At 49.7% G+C, this 20,571-nt stretch overlaps 1 protein-coding gene across 1 annotated transcript in view; it reads right to left on the reverse strand.

Moving 5' to 3' along the window:
* Window positions 1-20,571, reverse strand: part of DNMT3A (DNA methyltransferase 3 alpha) — a 93,510-nt gene that overhangs the window by 12,286 nt on the left and 60,653 nt on the right. The window contains exons 6-15 of the mRNA XM_007939283.2: window positions 4,435-4,650; window positions 3,991-4,149; window positions 3,442-3,549; window positions 2,987-3,143; window positions 2,501-2,647; window positions 2,349-2,393; window positions 1,478-1,557; window positions 741-853; window positions 367-550; window positions 2-86 (exon numbers count right to left, since the gene is read on the reverse strand). Coding sequence (XP_007937474.1) covers window positions 2-86; window positions 367-550; window positions 741-853; window positions 1,478-1,557; window positions 2,349-2,393; window positions 2,501-2,647; window positions 2,987-3,143; window positions 3,442-3,549; window positions 3,991-4,149; window positions 4,435-4,650 — 1,294 coding nt within the window. The remainder of the gene's footprint in view (window position 1; window positions 87-366; window positions 551-740; window positions 854-1,477; window positions 1,558-2,348; window positions 2,394-2,500; window positions 2,648-2,986; window positions 3,144-3,441; window positions 3,550-3,990; window positions 4,150-4,434; window positions 4,651-20,571) is intronic.

Raw genomic sequence — 20,571 nt, forward strand, 5'->3', positions numbered from 1 at the left:
CCTGTAGCAATTCCATCAAACAAGGACAGCACTCGGATGGGCTTCCTCTTCTCAGCTGGGACAGGTGGGTAAACCTTCGGAGGGTCCTAAATGGTGACACAACAGGCCAGGTCAATGCACCGAGGAGTGTTCTACAGAGCCACACCCTGGGCTGGCTCCCCACCCACTGACATGCACCTTCAGGTTTCTATACCTGCACAACCCTGCATCCCAATGAGAGAGCTTTTCTCTCAGAAACCATTCCTTCTCTCCCAGGCCCCGTGAACAACTGAAGCTCTCAGGTGCTAAGCCTCAAGCCCAAGACTCTGCCCTCAGCCCTTCCTGATGGAAGGTAAAAAAAGTGCAAGCCTTGGCTCCAGGACTCACAAATTCCTGGTCGTGGTTATTGGCGAAGAACATCTGGAGCCGCGAGGGCCAGTCATCCCGCCGCCGCAGCAGCCCATAGGTGCCCTTGTGCCCACACATGTAGCAGTTCCAGGGGTCTTCCTTAATGGCCGCCTGGGCAGCCCCCGGCCCCACCAAAAGATCCACACACTCCACGCAAAAGCACCTGGAAGGAAGCCCAAAACAGCAAAAGAGACTCTTAGCCCCAGTCCAGCGAGGCCAAGGTGAGCTTCCCGGAGTAGAAGAACTCAGTCCAGAGCAGAGTGCCCTGAAGCCAGAGGAGGGCATGGACAGGCAGTGAGTCTTGGTACAAGCCCAAGAGGGAGTGTAGGTGCAATCCAGGTGGGGACCCTCACCTGCAGCAGTTGTTGTTCCCACACATGAGCACCTCGCGCCCCCCGCAGCAGATAGTGCAGTAGGACTGATAGCCGTCATCGTCATACTGGTACGCACATTCCAGGAAGCAGTTCTAGAGAGGAGCGGGAGGCTCAGAACACCAGGGCAGGGCCCAGACAGAGCCAAGGGGAAGGCACATTTGAACCTCAGCTTCTGGGGCTCTCATCTTGAAACCTTGACTCAGCCTTGGGCACATGACCCCACTACCTTGTCCTGGCAGGGTCAAGCTCAAACCACAATCTGGGAAGGGAAAATCACATCTCCTGATCTCATTGCAGTGGGCAGAACCAGAGAGGGGCAGAAAGCAGGCCAGGGAGAGAGCCACACCCCCACCTTGTCCCTTGCTGCAGCCCCTCCTGGGGCTCCAAGAATATGGCAAGCCATTAGCCAACCAGCCGGTCTTCCCCACCTGCTCTGCCCACCCACTCCTCGCTAGTGACTGACATTGTAAGCCCTGCCCTCCAGCCCACATCTGGGGCTAGATTGGGGCTTTAGAGAAAGAAAGAATGCTTCAAAGAAGGAAAAAGAACAGGAAGTCAAAACCTGGATGACCAAGGCCCCATTTTATCCCAGCACTCTCTACTTCAAGTCAACATCACACCTACACCAGATGCCATCTCTCCACCAAGCCCGCAGAAGCAAGGCAGTACAGTCAGACAGGTGCCCTCAACTATAGCTTGGTTGGGTGAGCCCCTACCTTGCAATTTTGGCACATTCCTCCAATGAAGAGAGGGTGTTCCAGAGTGACATTGAGGCTTCCACAAGAGATGCAAATATCTGAAAAGCAAAGTACATGGACTGAGTATCACAGAAGGACCCCTCGGGCCAAAGCCCAGCTCCAGAAAAGGCACCAAAAAAATGGGGTGCTGAAAAGCAGCCAAAAAAGAGGCAGAGAGGGGTGGGAGCATGGGGCAGGGGACACCATGGCCTCCAATCTCAAAAGCGCATTCATTTTTTATAGTAGCAATGCCAATGACTAGGAAGAGGGACAGCAACCTGCCTATTAGAGCAGGGCCTTGATTCTGGGGTTACTCTGGAGGCATTCTTGGGGTGATCCTCAAGTCTTACTCCCTTGCCCCAAATCCCTCCTGGCTCCAAGAGGGCCCTGGGAAAGACTAAGACACTAGGCCAAAGAAGACCGAACATGGAACATTTTTATGGCCACTGAATAAGAGAAGGTAAAAACAGGTGGAAGGCCAAAAAGGTCATCTTCAGACAAGTTCAAACAAATCCAAGAGGGAGCCAACATTCTCTGACTCACTGTGGTGCCTAAACCCTAACAACCAGCTGAGACCAGAGAGTTAAGAAAGCAGGAATACGGCACCAGGAAGATGGGTGTGTGCGTGCAACAGGCTGGAGGTGGAGGCACATGCAGGACAGACTCCCAGATACTGACTAACAATGTCAACTGGGTCCCTTGTTCCATATTATTCAAACCTTTTTAAACACCTTATCCTACTCAAAGGCAGGCAGCACACTAGGAGTCAAGTTTTGCCTGTACTAGAAGCACTAGGACACTGAAGTCCCAGGTGGCTCAATGCCCCACTGTCCCATCACAACTCACTCACCTTCAATATTCCGACACTTCTGCCGCACCTCATACACCAGCCGCTCTGTAGAGGGGAGGAAAGCCGAGTATCAGAGGAGGCTGTGATGGCCACACCCACTCCTGTGAACGCTGGGCTCCCCGTGCCACTCTCTCCAGAGCCAGGCCAACTACCTCTTGTGCGTTCATCAATGATCTCCTTGACCTTAGGCTTCTCAGTTGTGCTCTTTCGGGGCTTTTTGGCTGGTGGAGGTGGTGCATAGGCAGCCTCAGGTTCAACCCACATGTCTGTGTAAACTTCTTTGTAGGGATTCTTCTCCTCTGCATCAGGAAAGCAGGTGACGAGCTCATGAGCTGACAAGGAATCCTAGCCCCCTCCTCCTCTATTTGACCTATAACGGGGGACAGCCTGGTCCCAATCTGTTCCCAGCTCCCAATTCTCTGGTTCAAGCAAAAGCCAATGGGGAGTGGAATGTTCTGGGGTCCCAGAGTGGCACTGTCTCTATCTTGAGCCCAGGGGGAGGGAGACTGTGCCATTCTCACTGGCTCCCCCTACAGCCGATGGGCTGCTTTCCACAAGCATGGCTTTCCCAGGCATCGCATGGCTCTGCCTGGCTGGCAGGGGTCTCAAAAGGCTGGGTTAGGTCCCTGGACTCTTACCTTCTGGTGGCTCCAGGCCTTTGGGGCCAGAGGGCTGGAAACCCCCAAGTGCCCATTCAATCATTTGTTTGTTCTGCACCTCCACAGCCTTGGCAGTGTCGCTCTCGTCATTGTCGTGACATGCTGGGAACAGCTTCCCTGCCCGGCTGCTGGCCACCTGCAGGGTGACACGTTAGGGATGGGGAGTCAGGATAGGCTGGACAGCAAATGATTCTGACTCTAGGCTGGCCTCAGAGAGTAGCAAAGGTAGGCACAGGCAAAAGGTTGGGGAAAGTGCAGGGCAATGGGGACTTGGGAGGGAATGTTTGAGGCGGCTTTGTAGGAATGGTGAGTGAGGTGGGGAGAAAAGGCAGACCCTCTGCTGAGGCCTAACCTCTGCCATCAGCTTCTAGGCTGCCTAGTAGTAGTTACTATCATCTAAGCAAGCTCCTCCAAGCTCCTGGTAGGGCGCTCACCTGCAGGACTTCGTAGATGGCTTTGCGGTACATGGGCTGCTTGTTGTAGGTGGCCTGGTGGAATGCACTGCAAAAGGAGCTCAGCGGCATCAGCTTCTCAACACACACCTGGAGGGACAACCCAGGCCCCTCGTTTGCTCCTCCTTCCACACTCTTCACGCACCCACCTCATGCCTGGCAATTATTAGGGTTGGGAGCATTAAGACTTTTAGTCTCTGCCCTTAAGGGAACCAGATGCATCAATAAATAATTACATGATGCAAAACAGGAGTCCATACAAACTGTGGAGGAGCACTGGAATGGAAGTGGGAGGAATTCTGGGCAATGGGTTTCTAGAAGGCAAAAACTCAGCAATCTAGCTTTCTAATCTATGGTGTGACTTAATTATCACTAAGACTTCTCCCATTCACAGGGTCCTCATCTCTTCTGATAAGTGAGCAGAGCCCACTTCCACCACCCTAATTCCAGACCATGCCCCTAGCTAAAAAGATGGGCCCTGGGATTAAGATCTCTACCACTCCCAGGCAACCACCAAAACCCTTAACTCACCACTGAGAACTTGCCGTCTCCAAACCACATGACCCAGCGGGTGCCTTCAGCTGCTCGGCTCCGGCCCGTCATCCACCAAGACACAATGCGGCCTGGCCACCAGGAGAAGCCCCGCAGTTTTCCCCACACGAGCTCGCCAATGCCAAAGCCCCGGCCGTCCTGGAGCCCCAAGGAGCAGAATCATTACATGGTAGTCAGTAAGCCCTGCCTCTTTGACCAACCCCCCTTGCACCTCCCCACCCCCAACCCCCGCCAATGGCAACCCAAGCCCTGAGCATCTGAGGGTCAGGACAGCCAGAGGGAGCTCCAGCTGAATGGACCAAGACACAGTAAAACCGAGGAGACAAAGTGGCCTAAGGTTGTGGCAGAGGGCAGCCAGTGGGAGGTGGAGAGAGGAGTTGGCAGTGGAAGGGCCCACAGGGTACCAAGAAGCAAGCCACTCACCTCGTACTCCGGTTCATCATCAGCTGCTTTGGTGGCATTCTTGTCCCCAGCATCAGCCCCCACAGGCTCAGGCGTGGTGGCCACAGTAGGGGATGCAGGATCAGTGGGCTGTTGCATAGCAGGGGGGCTGGCCTCCTCCACCTTCTGCGATTCCCCGGAACCCTGGTTTTCTTCCACAGCATTCATTACTGCGATTACCTTGGCTTTCTTCTCGGCCTGGGGAAATAAGAAACAAGAGTTACCCTAACCTCTCCAGGAATGAGCAAGAGCACCTGATATTGGGAGGAGGGGGATGCTCTTCTCAGTCTGTTTGTGGAAACAGTGATAGAAAGTAAAGGGCTAGAAAGTGGAATTCTACCCTCATCTACCCAACTGGCTTGCCCACAGAAAACAGCAACATTTGAAGCTGAGACATAAATTCAAATCAGTGGGCTCAATTCTAGCCTTCTCTTCTGCCTATCAGGCAATCTCCCTCTCTGGTCTAACTTTCTTCCCCCTCATCAGCACATGAGCTGTCTACCCTCTGACATAGAAATTCTATTCAAATATTAATGGTACACCTCTGTTTAGACATAGATCTTGGCTCCATCCTCTCCTATATGATTTCCCAATCAAAAATTGGATCCTTTTGTCTCCACAGTTTTCCTAGGCAATCAACTCCTTCTACTTTGGGTCTTGGCTTGCAGACCACAATTCCAGTTTTGTAATGTCTACTGATGATGAAACTCACAGCCCTGGTTTAAAGACCACATCTCCTTCCCCATCTGCACAAATGCTTTAGAAAGCTCCACGAGAGCCTGCCTGTTTCTGTGCTCAGACATCATTCTGGATGATGCTCAAACATCATGTCATGGATTACATCCAATGTACTTTCTGTCAGCCTCTCTATATATGCATCTTTTAGATCCATACACAATTATTTCTGAAAGGAGTCCTGGTGGTACAACGGTTAAGTGCTCGGCTAACTGAAAGGTTGATGGTTCAAACTCACCCAGTGGCTCCTGGGGGAAAGACCTGGAAATCTGCTCCCATAAAGATAATTGCCTAGTAAAACTCTATGGAACAGTTTTACTGTGTCACACAGGGTCGCTGCATGTTGAAACAACTTGATGCACCTAACAAAAGCAACAACCCCTCTGCCATTCCACCAACAATCATCCAAACCCTAGTTATTTTTCCCACTGGACAAACTCCATCCTTTCTCCATGTCACACCCCCCTTTCAGGCTGTGATCTGCACACACATCCCTCTCAAAATCTGTTCTAGGATCTCCATCAGCTTGCAAAGAATGAAAGCCTTGATATTTAGCTTCAAGAACCATCCAACCTAATCTCACTTCAGTTACTGAATCTGTAACACCACACCAAAAAACCAAACTCGCTGCCATCAGTTATTTCCCCCATTGGGTTTCTGGGGCAGTAAATCTTTATGGAAGTAGACTGCCCCATCTTCCTTCTACAGAGCAGCTGGAGGGTTTGAACTGCCAACCTTTTGATTAGCAGTCAAATGCCTTATACAGTGCACCACCAGAGTTCCAATCTGTAACACATGGCCTGCAAATTGCAAGGCTCTGCACTCCTGTCCCATCATGCCAGATTCAGAAAAAGAAACTCTCATCTTCAACACAAAGTATTCCCCAAGAGCATCTAGGCATGAATATAAAACCCCTCCTACAGATTAAAAAAAATTAACAAAGAATATTAGAACACAACTTGGGCCTTTCCTCAACTTTCACTAAGGTGCTGGGACCTTCTGAGGGATATCGGGCCACACTGGAGTGAAGCCCTCACCTCATGTGGTAAGTAGCACTGCCCGGCAGCCACCAGTCCAACACTCATCAGCGCCCTGGTCTCTGTTTCTGAGCAAGCTCAAGCTCGCCTGCATCTACTCTGCCCTCATCCTGCACAAGGAGGTGACAGTCACAGAGAATAAGATCAATGCCCTTACTAAAACAGCCAGTATAAACGTTGAGCCCTTCTGACCTGGCTTGTTTGCAAAAGTTCTGGCTAACATCAACATGGGGAGCCTCATCACCAATGTAGTGGCTGGTGCACCTGCCCTCTCCACCACTACTGCTCCAGCTGAGAAGAAAGTGGAAACAAAGAAAGAAGAATCTGAAGTATCCAATGGTGACAAGGGCTTTGGTCTTTTTGACTAAACTCCTTTAGTAACACGTTCAGTAAAAAACTGAACTCTCAAAAAAGAAAGCAACTTGGAGCAGAAGAGCAAGCTCTAAACGGGGGTCAGGGCACTGACATTCCTGTCTTAGCCTAGCAGCAAGTTAGTAGCAAGCTTTAGAGCAGTCTTTTCTGAGTTTCTCCAACCCCTAAAAATGCTTGAACTAAAGGATTTCTCGTAACTTTTTCTAATCTATTTAAGAATCTGCTCTATCAAGAATACCAAGGACTCTTGCAAAGCCTGTCAATGGTCCCCCAGATCCAAAGGTCTCAAATTAAGAACCTTTATTATAATTTCCAGGACTGCTAACCAGAAGGCAGGCAGTTCAAACCCACGAGCCACTCCTCAGAAGGAAGACTGCACAATCTACTTCCATAGTGATAAACAAAAATACCAAACTCACTGCCATCGAGCCAGATCTGACTCATAGTGACCCCTCCTTGGGTTTCTGAGGTAGTATCACTACTTCTCGATGGCAGTGAGTTTGGCTTTTGGTTTGCTGGTGGCACAGTAGTTAAATGCTCAACTGCTAACCAAAAGGTGGGAGGTTCAAATTCACCAGCAGTTCCATGGAAGAAAGGTGAAGCCGTGTGCTTCCCTAAAGATTTGTTGTTGTTATGTGCCGTGAGTCAGCCCTGACTCATAGCGACCCCTCCTTGGGAAAGTAGGATTGCCCAACCTTCCTTTCGAGGAGTGGCTGGTGGGTTTGAACCGCCAGCCTTCTGGTTAGCAGTCAAGTGCCTTAGCCACTATGCTACCAGAGCTCCCTCCCTAAAGATTTACAACCTTGGAAATACTATGGGGCAGTTCTATTCTGTCCTACACGGTCTGTAAGTTGGAACCAACTCAACAACAGTTTTGGTTATTTTATTATCTAATGAATATAAAGTCATGCGGCATAGTGCCTAAGGCACTTGACTACTAACCAGAAGGCTGGTGGTTCAAACCCACCAGCCACTCCTTGGAAGGTTGGTTGGACAATCTACTTTCATAGTGATTGTTTTTGTTGTAGTTATGTATCGCTGAGTCGGACCCAACTCATAGCAACCCCTCCTTGGGTTTCTGAGGCAGTATCAGTACGGAAGTAGATTGCCCCATCTTCCTTCCGAGGAGTGACTGGTGGGTTTGAACTGTCAGCCTTCTGGTTAGTAGTCAAGTACCTTAGGCACTACGCTACCAGAGCTCCCTTCTGTAGTGACAGGGGATTGCCTCGGAAACCTAAGGAGGAGTCGCTATGAGTCGGATCCAACTCCATGTTAGTGAGTTTTGGTTTTTGATAATGTCTTGTAGAGTCATTTTGTTTATTTCCTCCAATCTTCAAGTCTTTGTCTCCCGGCCACAGTCCAAAGCTGTTTCTTGTGGTGATTCCTCTAACACTAAGCATGGAAGTCCTGGTTCTTTCTCCAACTCAACAACTTGTAAAATGGGATAATGCATCCTTTACCCCCAGCCCACAAACAGCTGGGAAAGTGCGCCTGTGGATCCTGGGGGTGGAAAACTGCAGAGCAATTGTTCTCCCGGCCCTATTTCCACTCTCACTTGCCAGGACTTTGCCTTCTCTTTCCTACTGTCAATTATCCATCACCTCCTCCTCTACCAGAAGGTGTACCAAGGCATGGACTCAACCCTACAAGGGAGGGTGTTTTCTGCGCCTCCAAGGCGTCCCTTCTCCTAGGCTCATCAGCTGTAGTGGCTACCTCCCCAAGCACCAGTCATTACTCTCAAATCAACACGCCTGGCTGTCTGCTTCCTTCCTTCCACCATGTCTCCTGAAGCCTCAGGCATGGATTGCTGATCTAGATAAGACCAGGGTGCTGCCATGGGTGACCCAAAGACCCCGTTCCCAGGGGTCATGGGACCCTTCAGTCAGCACAGGGTGTGCAGGTGGCAGAAGGGAGGAAGGGAGGGGGCCTTCTAAGGAAGGCCCTGATTTGCCTTCCACAGCAAGTAGCAGCGGGTGGGTGTCGGGCTCCTCTGCAGGCTCCCTAGGTCTAGGAGTGGTGCCTGACACAGCCCTCCTTACTCCCCCACAGCCCCTTTGTCTCTCTTCTCAACCTCTCCACAGCAGTTCCTGAAAATTACTCTACCCCCACAACTTCCCCCAGCTTGTCAGATGCTGCTGCTGATAGCTGTTAAGCATCCTCAACCCACTAGGTGCAGAACACGCACCCAGCATGGTTTGGGCTGGCGGAGGAGGAAGGGGCCTCTATCTGGGGAGGGGAAAGAAGGGGGTGGGGAGCAGCAGGAGGCAAGAGGGAAGGGAAGAAGGGAAAGACAAATTGGCTGGGTGGGGGAGGGGCCTCATTAGAATAGTCTGCCTAGGGCAGTTTGGGGAATGCATCCTTTACTCCATTTTCACACAAACCCTTCTCCCTAGACAAACAATAGGAGAGAAGGGTTAACACAGGACTCCCGAATTCTGGCTAAAGGCTCCTGCCCCCAGGTTAGAAGGTCACAAAGCCGTGAACTCTTTACCTTGAATCCACTTCCCAACGTCTTGAGTGCAAATCAGAGATGGGGCACGCGTAGGAAGAGATCCTACACCAATCCCACACTGTGCTCTAAGAAGCCACTTCATCTGGAGTTTGTTCAGCTTGGGAAAACCACCGGGAACTGCCACTCTCACGCCAAGAGTCAGCCTACCCCCCTGACTACAAACTAGCTGCCCTGTCCAATTCCTTCTGCTCAGGCAGCTGTTCCACCTCCAGCTCCCTCTGCAACTGGGGCCCGCTTCCCGTTCCAAAGGTCAGAGGTCTGAGCACCACTGCCCTCAGCCCCACAAACTCCCCGCTGGGGCTTCAGTCCAAGGCTATCCCAGGCCGGCATAAGGTTGCCCCTCATCACCCACTGGTGTGAGGGTCCTGTCAGTGTCCCACTGCTCCCTCCCATCCCTTCTTTCTGGCTGCTTGCCCAGTGGCTCCCAGGAAAATGCAGGCAAGGAAGCTGTCCTTCTCAAGAGGCCGAATGGTTGGCACAGCCCTGAGACAGCGTGGCCCACCAGCCAGGAATACAGGTCAACAAGGAAATGCCAACAATCCATCTGCCAGCCAGCTCAACAAAAACGCTACTCCCAAACCAACTTTTGGTCTACAAGCTCCACTCTGCCGGGGCTGCTGCTTCCCTAGCCTTCATTTACCATTGCCCCAGGATCACATGCCTGGGTATACTCTTCTATCCCCTTAAAACGCCAGGTTCCACTTAACCCCAGTGAGGAGTGGGGCCTTAGGGCTCCTGAGAAGGGAGTACGTGGGACAACACTAACTCAGCATCTCCAAAACTCAGCCCAGGCAGAAAACCCCCAGCTCCTACGGGCCAGGGAAGCATACTTGACTCTTTCCAAACACAGAGGGCTACAGCCAGCCCAGAGAACCTCCCACCGGCCCCTGCCACCTCCCCCGCCCCCAGTCTCCCCAGGGCTCAGTCCAGGAACCTACCCATAAGGCCAGGTGCAGCCCCTCTGTGGTCCCGCTCAGGTGTGAGCCCTGGCCCTGAAGCTCTGTAAGTAGCTGCCCGTCTGGGGGGAGGGGAAGGGGGCGATGGGGCTGGGGGCGGAGGGGGCCAGAGAGAGGGGGAGGGGGGAGGGGGGGGGGAGGGATTGAACATTTTCTTTGTCTAGAACTCCAGGTCACGTGGGCCCCGCTGGAGTGCCTGGTTGGCTGCGAGAGGGCCGGGGGAGGGGGCCGGCTTTCAGACGCTGGCAGTGGGCCAGCCCCTCTCCTCCGGTCCGAGGGGGCGCGGGCCGGCGCTGGGGCCTGGGGGCGAGGCTGGGCCTCCGCCTGTTCCCAGGGCCCCGCCCCTGCCAGGCTGGAGGGAGCGCCCACCCCCCTCCTCCCGGGAAGGGCGCCTTCCCTTCCCCCTCTTCCCCAATTCTGGAAGAGATTAGCGCGGAGCCGGGGGCGAGGCTGGAAGCCTGCGGGGAGCGCAGGAAGGAAAGCAAGGGAGGAGGAAGGGACTGCTCTGTAGTAGCCGCGGAGGTAAACTGGAAGCCCTAGGAGAACCAGCAGCCCCGGGCAAAAGAAAATGGGCGGACTCCGACAGTTTGGGAGAGCCAGGAGAAAGTTGTTAAAAGTGAGTCTGCAAGAAGCACAACCCGAGAAGAGTTTACAGATGAGAGAAGAGGCCAAGGAAGCTGTAGGAAAACTCAAAAGAATGCAGGAATGGACAGAAGGCGCAGTTACAGAAGTTGGGGACGCTCCAGAAGAACTGCTAGAAGAGGGAGGCCGCGCCTCTTCACATCACAGGTGGATTAGAAAGGGGGGCTTTAAAATGGGTGGCTCGAGGAGTGAAGGCTTTGGAAACCTCTGCCTGGCAAGAGTCGGGATCCCCGGGATTTTCTTTGGATTTCTCATTTTTCCTGTTTGCATGGCTGGGGGGCGAGAGCGCTAACGAACAAGTACAGCAGTTCCTTCACAAATCTCTACGGCTCAAGAAAACGATACTGTTCTTCTCCTGAACCTTCCAGGTGTAGCCTCAGCCATTTCAAGCTCCTCCTCCGTCTAGGGGCACCTTCTTTCAAAACACACACACACACAGAGTCTCTCCATTCAAAGGCCTACATTTGGTTGGCTGTAGCATCAGATAAAGAAGATGTAAGCCCTGCCCTCAAGGAGTTGACAGATACAACAAGACTTTAAAAAAGATATGAAAAGATTATTGAAAAACAAACATATGTAAAAACTATACCACACATACCAAGCAGAACCAGACAACTACAAAGGTTGGTATGAATGATGAATGACGTTGGGGAGGTCAGTGTGGAGCACAGCTTGGGCCTGGAGGATGGCTTGGAATGAGATCAGATGGGTAGGGTAAGATAAGTTAGGCTGAAAAAAAAAAAAAAAGAGAAAACCTCTTGCTTTCCCCCTCCCCCCCAAATATGACTAAAGCTAAAAGGCCCAGAGAAAATTAAGTTGGCTAATGGGAAGAGGTCAGGTGTGTCCTGCGGCAGTGAAGAACGGCTTCAGGTTTTCTGACAAGATGAATGGGTATTTTAGAAAGATTTGCCTGGTTTCAGTTACTTAGAAAATTAGAAGGAAGAGCACCCATTAGCAGGAGGACTGTTTGGTTAGTGGTGCTTGACAGAAGACTTGGATTTGGGTTCTGATTCTACTACCACGGTGGTTTGAACAAGCCACTTAACCTCAGGAAGCATGTTTTCTCATCTGCAAAACAAGAGTGATGACATCTGCCCTCACAGCCCCTAGAATACCAGCATCTCTTAAGGTGCCCGCCTTCCAGCCACAGTCAGCTGGCACAGATCAGCTAGAACAGGTGCTACTATCATGAAGTCAAGACACTGGCCACAATGCTGTGCAGGAGAGTCCATTGATCTTCCTGGAGTTTGTCAAAGCAAAAAACCAAACCCACTGCCATCTAGTCCTGACTCAACAGTGACCCTGTTATAGGACAGGGTAGAACTGCCCTATAGGGGCTTCCACAGCAGAAGCAGACTGCCTGATCTTCCTCCCTCAGAGCAGCTGGTGGGTTTGAACTGCAACTTTTTGGTTGCCAGCCCAGTGCTTTACTACAGTGCCACCAGAGCTCACCATCAGACCAAGCAAGTCTTAAAGAGGGAGGAGGGCTCTAAGAGAGCCTTTTCCAATTCATACATGGAGGGCACAAACTTTTTCCCAGAAGGTTCCCCGGCACAGATGATCTGCACTGGGCTAGTAACCCAAAGGTTGCCTGTTTGAACCCACACGGTGGCATCTCAAAGGATCCAGGCCTGGTGAGCAGCTTTTGTAAAGATTACAGCCAACCTGACTCCAGAGTCTATGGTGTCTCCCCAAATGGATACACAAACAAGTGCCTCACTTTTCACTAGAATCCATATAGCAAAATCCATATAGCAAAGGAAAGGAGCCATTACAAAAAGCACAAGCACAGTTCAGTTGCAGTCCATCTTTCAACCTAATCAAGGTAACTGCTTTGTATAATTTTCCAGGAAATCCCCAAACAGAGATGAGAAGCCCTGAAGTGATACTAATACTTGCTCCCAACCTTTAAGAAATGTAGTATGACTTGCTTAGCCTTCTCTCATTTATACCTCTCAGCATCTAGGCCCTATCAGTGGGCCACCAAGATAGACACCTCCACACCTCACCCCAGACTGACTCTTAAAATGAAGTTTCTGATTCTGCCTTAGCTCTTTTCACTCTGTCTCGTGTATGGCATCTCCTTTTCCATTAAACATGGCTAAAACACAGGAGGAGCTCTGGTAGCGTAGTGCCTAAGGCACTTGACTGCTAACCAGAAGGCTGGCGGTTCAAACTCACCAGCCACTCCTCGGAAAGAAGATGGGGCAATCTACTTCCATAGTGATACTGCCTCGAAAACCCAAGGAGGGGTTGCTATGAGTCGGGTCCGATTTAACAGCACATAACAACAACAACAACAAACACTTTAAATTCTACACTTGGTGTCCTAGGACTTCTAGGACTGTATGATGCCTTAGCATAAAGCTAGGACTTACATGTCAGGAAATGACCATGGTTACTAGTATATGCTTCACTTTTTCTTGCTCCACTTAAAAAGTAGCCTCTCCTTGCCAGCTGTCAGAGATCTTTATTCTCATCCTTTAAAATGAAGCTCAAACCTTACTTTTTCCATACAGTTCCCCAACTTAACCTTAAAGGAGGCCCAGGCTCAAACGTGCCTCCTTACAAACCCAGGGCACCCTCCTCCACCTCAAGCTATGCAGACAGGAAGCACTATCACTTAGAGATTTGTGTCTTTTGTGGTTAGTGAACAGATTCCAACAAAGAATAGACTCCAAGATCTAAAACAGGTGATTTAGTAGTAAAAGGTCAGGAAGAAACCAGGGCAGCCTTTGAGGACCCTCAGGTCACAGATGAACCCTGCCTTCTAAAAGTAACTCTCTGTGGGTAGTTACTAGGACATGTCTTTTCATGAAGATAAAGATCCAACAAAACACATTTCCATGGAGTTGATTCCAGCTCATAGCTACCCTATCAAACAGAGTAGAACTGCCGCATAGGGTTTCCAAGGCTGTAATCTACGGAAGCAAAACTGCCACATCTTTCTCCCACATAATGGCTGGTGAATGTGAACCACCAACCTTTCAGTTAGCCCCCAAGCATTTCAACACTGTGCTACCAGGGCTCCTATATAGTCAACCTAAATGTTGAAATTGACTCATTATGCAAAACATGAGTGATGACACCTGCCCTCCCAGAACTCCAGAATTTCTGGAGGACAATGAGATGACTCCCCAGGCACCTGGTGAGTCATGTAAAATAAGCCACATTGTTGGGAGTGTTATAAAAGTATGTTGAAAGGAGGGATGCCTGAGATGAAAAGAAGATATGGTGGATGTCAAGAGCCTAAAAGAGTGCTGGAGAGGAACTACTCAGCATGGTCCAAAGAGAGGGTGACTTGAATGGCTGACACACTTCCTGTTTGGCAGGCTGGCAGGGGTGATCCAATAGGCCACCAAAAGCCTGATGAAAATACCTCCTAAGGACTCCTGACTCTCTCAGCCTTGATTCTACGTTTTCCAGTGAACTTCTAAAAATTCAGTTCTCCAATCACACGAGCCACATTCCAAGTGTTCAACAGCCACATGTAACTAGGGAGTACTGAACTCGATGGCACAGATTACAGAACATTTCCATCATCACAGAATTCTACTGGCTCTGGCCCTCACCACACACACACCCACTGTAAAATCACCCTGTCCCTCCACCATACCACACAGCACTTTGTAATCCTCTCTTAGCACCTGCCAATCTTTGCCTAAGATGACTGCATATTCATCTTTCTCCTCCACAAGGTTATAGATTCCTACAGGGCAGGGATTGTGTTTTATTCTTTCATATGGAAGCACTGCAGACCATAGCACCTTGCACATAATAAAGGATTAAGTACAATGTTCAATAAACTGAATTTAACATGATCTTAGGAGTCTTATCTGAAATCCACTGCCCAAGTTCTTTCTAGATTGGGGGACCCTTTCCATAGCACAATTCTAATAGTCACTAAGAGGTCCAGGTCTAGGGCTCCCAAAAGAGGCCAGGAAGCTTTGTTTTCCTATCCCCCTGCAATCCATATGGAGTTGCAAGCAAATGACCAGCACCAGGCTGCTGGCAGCAAAGCTAAAAATAGCCACAGAGCCAACAGCATGGAGTTAGCAGGACTTGTTGCTAGGGAGACCAGTCACAGTGAGAGCTACTAAGCAGGGAGAAAGTGTCAGACGGGCAACGGAGAGCAGAGGCCACGTTGGGGGAGACTCTAAGTTGACCGAGGTCCAAGGCTCCAACCTAGAGATGTTCTGCCTTATGGCAGCTCCTGAATCATGCTTTAGCGGGGCAAATGTCCCCCCCTTCCCCTCAGTAACCCATCTCCATGGAAACCACCATTACTGGGGTAAAGTACCAGTCCCTAGAAGGGAGGCCTCTGCCTAGAGCTAGTTGTTATGGCAACATCCCACCCTTCCTGTCACTTTCTCTGTCTCCTGGCTTCTCCTGTACAGGGAGAGGTGAGGGCCTGGTCTTGGCTTAGCCATCATGACCAAGAAACACCTTCTTTCTGACAAGACTAACCTGCAAGGGGTCTTCAGAAGATCTTAGGAACTCTTGAAAGGTCAGTCAGTCCTCAGCACAGGGCAGGGAGCCTTTTCTTCCCATGAGGACCTTGCTAATCATCTTGCCAAGAGGATCCCAAACTCACTTGAAGTGGCATCAGGATCACCCAAGGAGGTTTGTGGAAATACAGGTTCTTGGGCTCTACTCAAGGAGATCAACAGGTTTAGGACAGGGCCCAGAAATCTACTTCTCTCAGGAATCTACTTCTAAAAACCTCCCTAGATGATTCTGAAGGAGTCCCTGGGTGTTACAAGTGGTTAAGTACTAGATTACTAACTGAAACGGTGGTGGTTCAAATCCACCAAAGGTGCATGGGAAGATAGCCCTGGCCATCTGCTTCTGAAATGTTACAGCCTTGAAAACCCTATGGAACAGTTTTACTTTGCACACATAGGGGCAATCGACTCAACAACTACAGATGATTCTGAAACAAGCCAGGTGTGGAAACCACTAATGGGTCTGGCTGGCCCTGTTACAAATGAGGAAGCTAAAGCCTATAGAGGACTGAGACCACCCCAAAGGTCAGCAACCTCAACTGAAGAGGAAGTAACCTGGCTCCCAGAGTGTGCAGGATGATGGTAGCCCAGGCAGATGATCTGGGGCTGAAAGAGAAAGCTATCTTCCTCCTGAAAAGAAGCAAAAGTGTCATGCAGTTTGTGGACCTGGCTAGACTCTCTGTCATCACCTCAAACCTGGGCACTGTGGCAGAATCTCCACCCTGCGGTGGGGGTACTTAGTCCCCTATGACCAGTGCAGTTTTCGACCGTGTAAGGAGCTCTGGTGGTGTAGTGCCTAAGGCATTTGACTGCCAACTAGAAGGTTGGCAGTTCAAACCCACCAGCCACTCTGCAGAAGGAAGACTGGGCGATCTACTTCCACAAAGATTTATCACCTCAGTTCCACCTCCTACTTTGGCGAGTAGCGATGGGGATCTTAAAAGTTAGCAAGCTGCCATCTAGATGCAACGATGGGTCTCTCTTCATCCAGAGCAAAGAAGAATGAAGAAAACCAAAATTCTTGGAAACAATTAGCCCTAAAGACTGGTACACCATTCGATCTGCAGCCTGTACAACTATGAGACCAGAAGAACTAGATGGTGCCTGGCTACCACTATCATCCACTTGGAAGGGGATCTATGTAGGAGATCCTTGATAGAGAGGAAGAACAATGTGGAACAAAACTCAAAATCATTTGGAGGAAAAAAAAAAAAAAGGAGGGGACCAGGTTTGCTGGTCCGATAGAGCCTGGTGGAACCACTGAGACTATGGCCCCTAGCTGCCCTTCAGGTCTGGAACTGAACCCACACCTGTGGTTTCCAGCCAAACAAAATACAGGCATATGAGTTGAACATTTACCTCAAGTAGATACACTCTTTGGAGAGAACAATCATGGGAGAAAGAAGGGCTGCTTATGCACAGGGAGACAGCTCAGGGGGCAGGAGTGTATGGAGGGATGGACACTGAGAAGAGGTAACTATGGGGAGGAAGGGAGAGGGGAGCTATTGCATTGTGGTAAACTGTGGTCAATGACATGAGACAAAGTATATGTGAACTGCTGTATGGAAAGTGAATTTGCTCTGTAAATCTTCACCCAAATCACAATTAAAAAAAAAAAAGACTTACCGCCTTGGAAAGCAATGGGGTCGCTATGAGTTGGAATCAACTCTATGGCAGTGAGTTTAGTTTTTTTTTGGTTTTTATGACGGCTGTGCCTGGAACCAATCCATGAGCCTGCCTAGAACATACCTGAGGATTTATGAGTCCTGAGCACCTGCAGTAGCTAGGCTAGGAGAGGACTCTGGAGAGGTGGAGGAGATGAGCACCCACCCTTCTGTTACTCACAGTCTAATTGTGTACCCGGGACCCACCACAATGAAGCCACAGCCCACATTCAAGACAGCATGCAATTAGATGGTAAAGCATGTGGTACAGATGCTTCCTACAAGTGCTGAAGGAAATCAGAGGCAGCCGAAATCAGTAAAGGCAGGAACACTCAGGGGAGGCTGTAAGAATGAGAGGAGTAAACTAGAAATGAACTCAACTTCCCAGGTGTCTCAGGAAGGCCAGCTCTTTAGGAACATCTGAAGTTCTGTTTCCTGGCAGGTGGAGGGAAGAAGGAGAAGCACAGGCACGGGTATACAGTGTATTAGGGCCTGGTGTACCAACAGAGCTCAGAAAAACTCCTCTGAATATTAAACTTCTGAGCCAGTAAGTATAACACAGGGTAGGGAATCCACCTGCTAGAAAGCCTTAGTGTGGAGGGTCCTTCTCTCCTCACTGATCCCTTCCCTTCTCCATCTCTCCTGGTCTCTACCCCAAGCAGCCCTGAGTCCTCTCTGGCTCCTTCATTCTCTCCACATCCCTGATGGTCTAGTCTTGCAAGCCCCAATTCCCCAGACCTGCTATTAAGATTTGGTAGCTGCAGCTGCTGCTTCCTTCCCGAGTGCACCCATTTGCCTTCTCTTTCCTCTACAACTCCACAGCCTTCTCCACAAACCCAGCTCCTCCCCCTTGATTCTTTCATCCCTCAACCATGCCTTCCGGGGCTGCACTGCTCCACTGTGCAGCTTCCCATGCAGGCTTGGAAAGGGGACCGAAGTGGGGCCTCCAGGCTGGGAGTGAGAGTGTTGTAGGACCTCAACCCTCCTGCCCCTTCCCAGAGAATTCCAGCATTAGGAATGAGGGTGTCAAGTCTTGGACTGAGCCTTAATCACTTCACTGAGCAAGGTATTATCACTGAAGATGAGACCTTAAATAAGCACTTAATTTCTTGGGATCCTCCTTTCCTAATCTATCCAATGGGACCACAAATATCTGCTGAATATCACAGGTAAGATTAAAAGAAGTTGGGTGAGGGTAAGGAGAGCACTGTAGGTCAAAGAAGGGCTTCTCATGTGTTGGTAGTCCCTGGGTGATAGAACATACTCTGCTGCTAATAGGTTGGAGGTTTGAATCTACCCAGAGGCACCTCGGAAGAAATGCCTGGTAAAACCCTAAGAAGCACAGTTCTACTCTGACATACACAGGGTCACCATGAGTCAGAATCGACTAGATGGCAACTGGTTAAGATTTTAGAGGTGGAAGGAACCTTATGATAAGCTTTCTTTAGTATACGTTGATGTTGTCTCTTTGCTTTAGGAACTGGACCCTGGAAGGAAAACGAACCAGGCTAACCTTACATGCCTGGGCTGTTTTCCCCACCCCTCCGCCTCTCTCCTGTTCTAGGGGGTCAAAGGGAGGGGCCTAAGGCACTGTTGTTACCACCATTCAGATTCAGGCATGCAGACCCTCTCAAATTTCGAGGTCCAAAGACTCCAGGAGGAGCCCAGTTGACCAGCATTGTAGTAAATTGCTGCTAAAAACAGCAGAAACGCCTACATCTCCATCCCAAAGGAAACATTTGAATTTCAGTACCAAGTCCTTTCCGGTTTCCCCAGCACTGGGCCTGGAAAAGTTTCCCTAGTTCTGCCAGCCTGACAGATGGTTATTTCTAAAGCTCTGTAAAGTTGACTGTCGGTGTTTTGAAATCCTACGGGGCAGTTCTACTCTGTCCTAAAGGGTTGCTATGAGTTGGAATTGACTCAGTGGATTTGGTTTAGTTTGGTGTTGCCACCAAGGAGCTCTGGTGGTGCAGTGGTTACTGCACAGTTCCGCTGCTAACCAAAAGTAGTAGTTCAAATCCATCAGCTGCTCCATGGGAGAAAGATGAGGCAGTCTACTTCTGCAAAGATTTACCACCCTGGAAACCCTGTGAGGCGGCTGTACTCTGTCTTATAGGGTTGCTGTGAGTTGGAATCAACTCGATGGCAGTGGGTTGGGTTGGGTTTGTGTTGTCGATTTCATCTCGAGCAGTCTCAATCCGACCTGTCCATTAGAATCACCTGAAGAGCTAGCTTTAAAAGAGATGAGTGCTGAGGCCTATTGCTAAGATCCAGATATATTGATGGGTGGTGCAAACAGTTGCCTGCTAACTGAAAGGTGGGAGACTACCCAGATGTACCTCAGAAGAAAGGCCTGGTGATCTGCTTCTGAGAAACCAGCCACCGAAATCCCTGTGGCACACAGTTCTACTCTGACACACATAGTGTCATAGAGTCTCCATGAGTCCAGTCGAATTCAACTTGCCTGCAAATCGTTTCGGGTTTTTGATTTTTTGGTTAGGAGGTCCAGGCAGTGGTGCTTTTAAAAAAAAAAAAGAAAGAAAGAAAATCTCTGGTGATTTTAATGCACAATAAATGCAGCTACCAATGCATTTATTGGCATTTGTTTGATTTTGGGGGAGTCTCCTCTGTGGCAGGAGCTCTGGTGGCGTAATGCTTAAGGCATTTGACTGCTAACCAGAAGGCTGGCAGTTCAACCCACCAGCCGCTCCTTGGAAGGAAGGTTGGGCAATCTACTTCCGTAGTGATACTGCCTCGGAAACCCAAGGAGGGGTCGCTATGAGTTGGATCAAACTCCACGGCAGTGAGTTTGGTTTTTGTTTTTTCTCCTTTATGGCAGACTTGGGAGCTCTGGTAGCATAGTGGCTAAGGCACTTGACTGCAAACCAGAAGGCTGGCAGTTCAAACCCACCAGCCACTCCTCGGAAGGAAGATGGGGCAATCTACTTCCATAGTGATACTGCCTCGGAAACCCAAGGAGGGGTTGCTATGAGTCAGGTCCAACTCGACAGCACATAACAACAACATGGCAGACTTGGTGGTGCTTCTCAAACTTCTGTAAACCCCAGAATCACCTGGGCAGAATTACTAGGTACAACCCTCAGAAATTCTGCTTTAATAGTCAGCATAGGGCCCAAGAATATGCATTTTTAATGATCCCTCCCACCGGGTGAGTCTGATGGGGTAATACACAAAGCTGCCCCTATGAAACACTGAATTCTAACAGTAACTTTGATATTTGTACAGCAAGTCTGACTTCATTGTGTGTGTGTTGCCCCATAAAGTTGCCTTCCAAACAACATCTAAATTCATATATACTGGAGGCTAAGAGTTGGATCCGACTCGATGGCAGTGAGTTTGGTTTTGGTTTTTTGGAAGCTGTTTTATTGCTATTTTTGTTTAATCCATCAGAGTTGTAAGTGAAAACAAAAATATTTATACTGCCCACCATGCACTGACTAAAGAGGAATAGTGGCATCTGTGGAGAGCTGTTACTGAAGAATGGCATGTTGGGAAAATGGTAAAACACATGCATGTGCACACACACAAACACGTGCACAAACAAACACCAAGCATGCAGTTGGCATTCATTGATGTGAGTTGTTGATTTAATTCTGACTCATAGTGACCCCATGAGATACAGTGGAATCGCCCCATAGGGTTTTCTTGGCTTTAGTCTTTACAGAAGCAGATCAC

This window comes from Orycteropus afer, unplaced genomic scaffold (genome assembly GCF_000298275.1).
Source record: "Orycteropus afer afer isolate SDZICR_OR568_19922 unplaced genomic scaffold, OryAfe1.0 scaffold00058, whole genome shotgun sequence".
NCBI lineage: Eukaryota > Metazoa > Chordata > Mammalia > Tubulidentata > Orycteropodidae > Orycteropus > Orycteropus afer.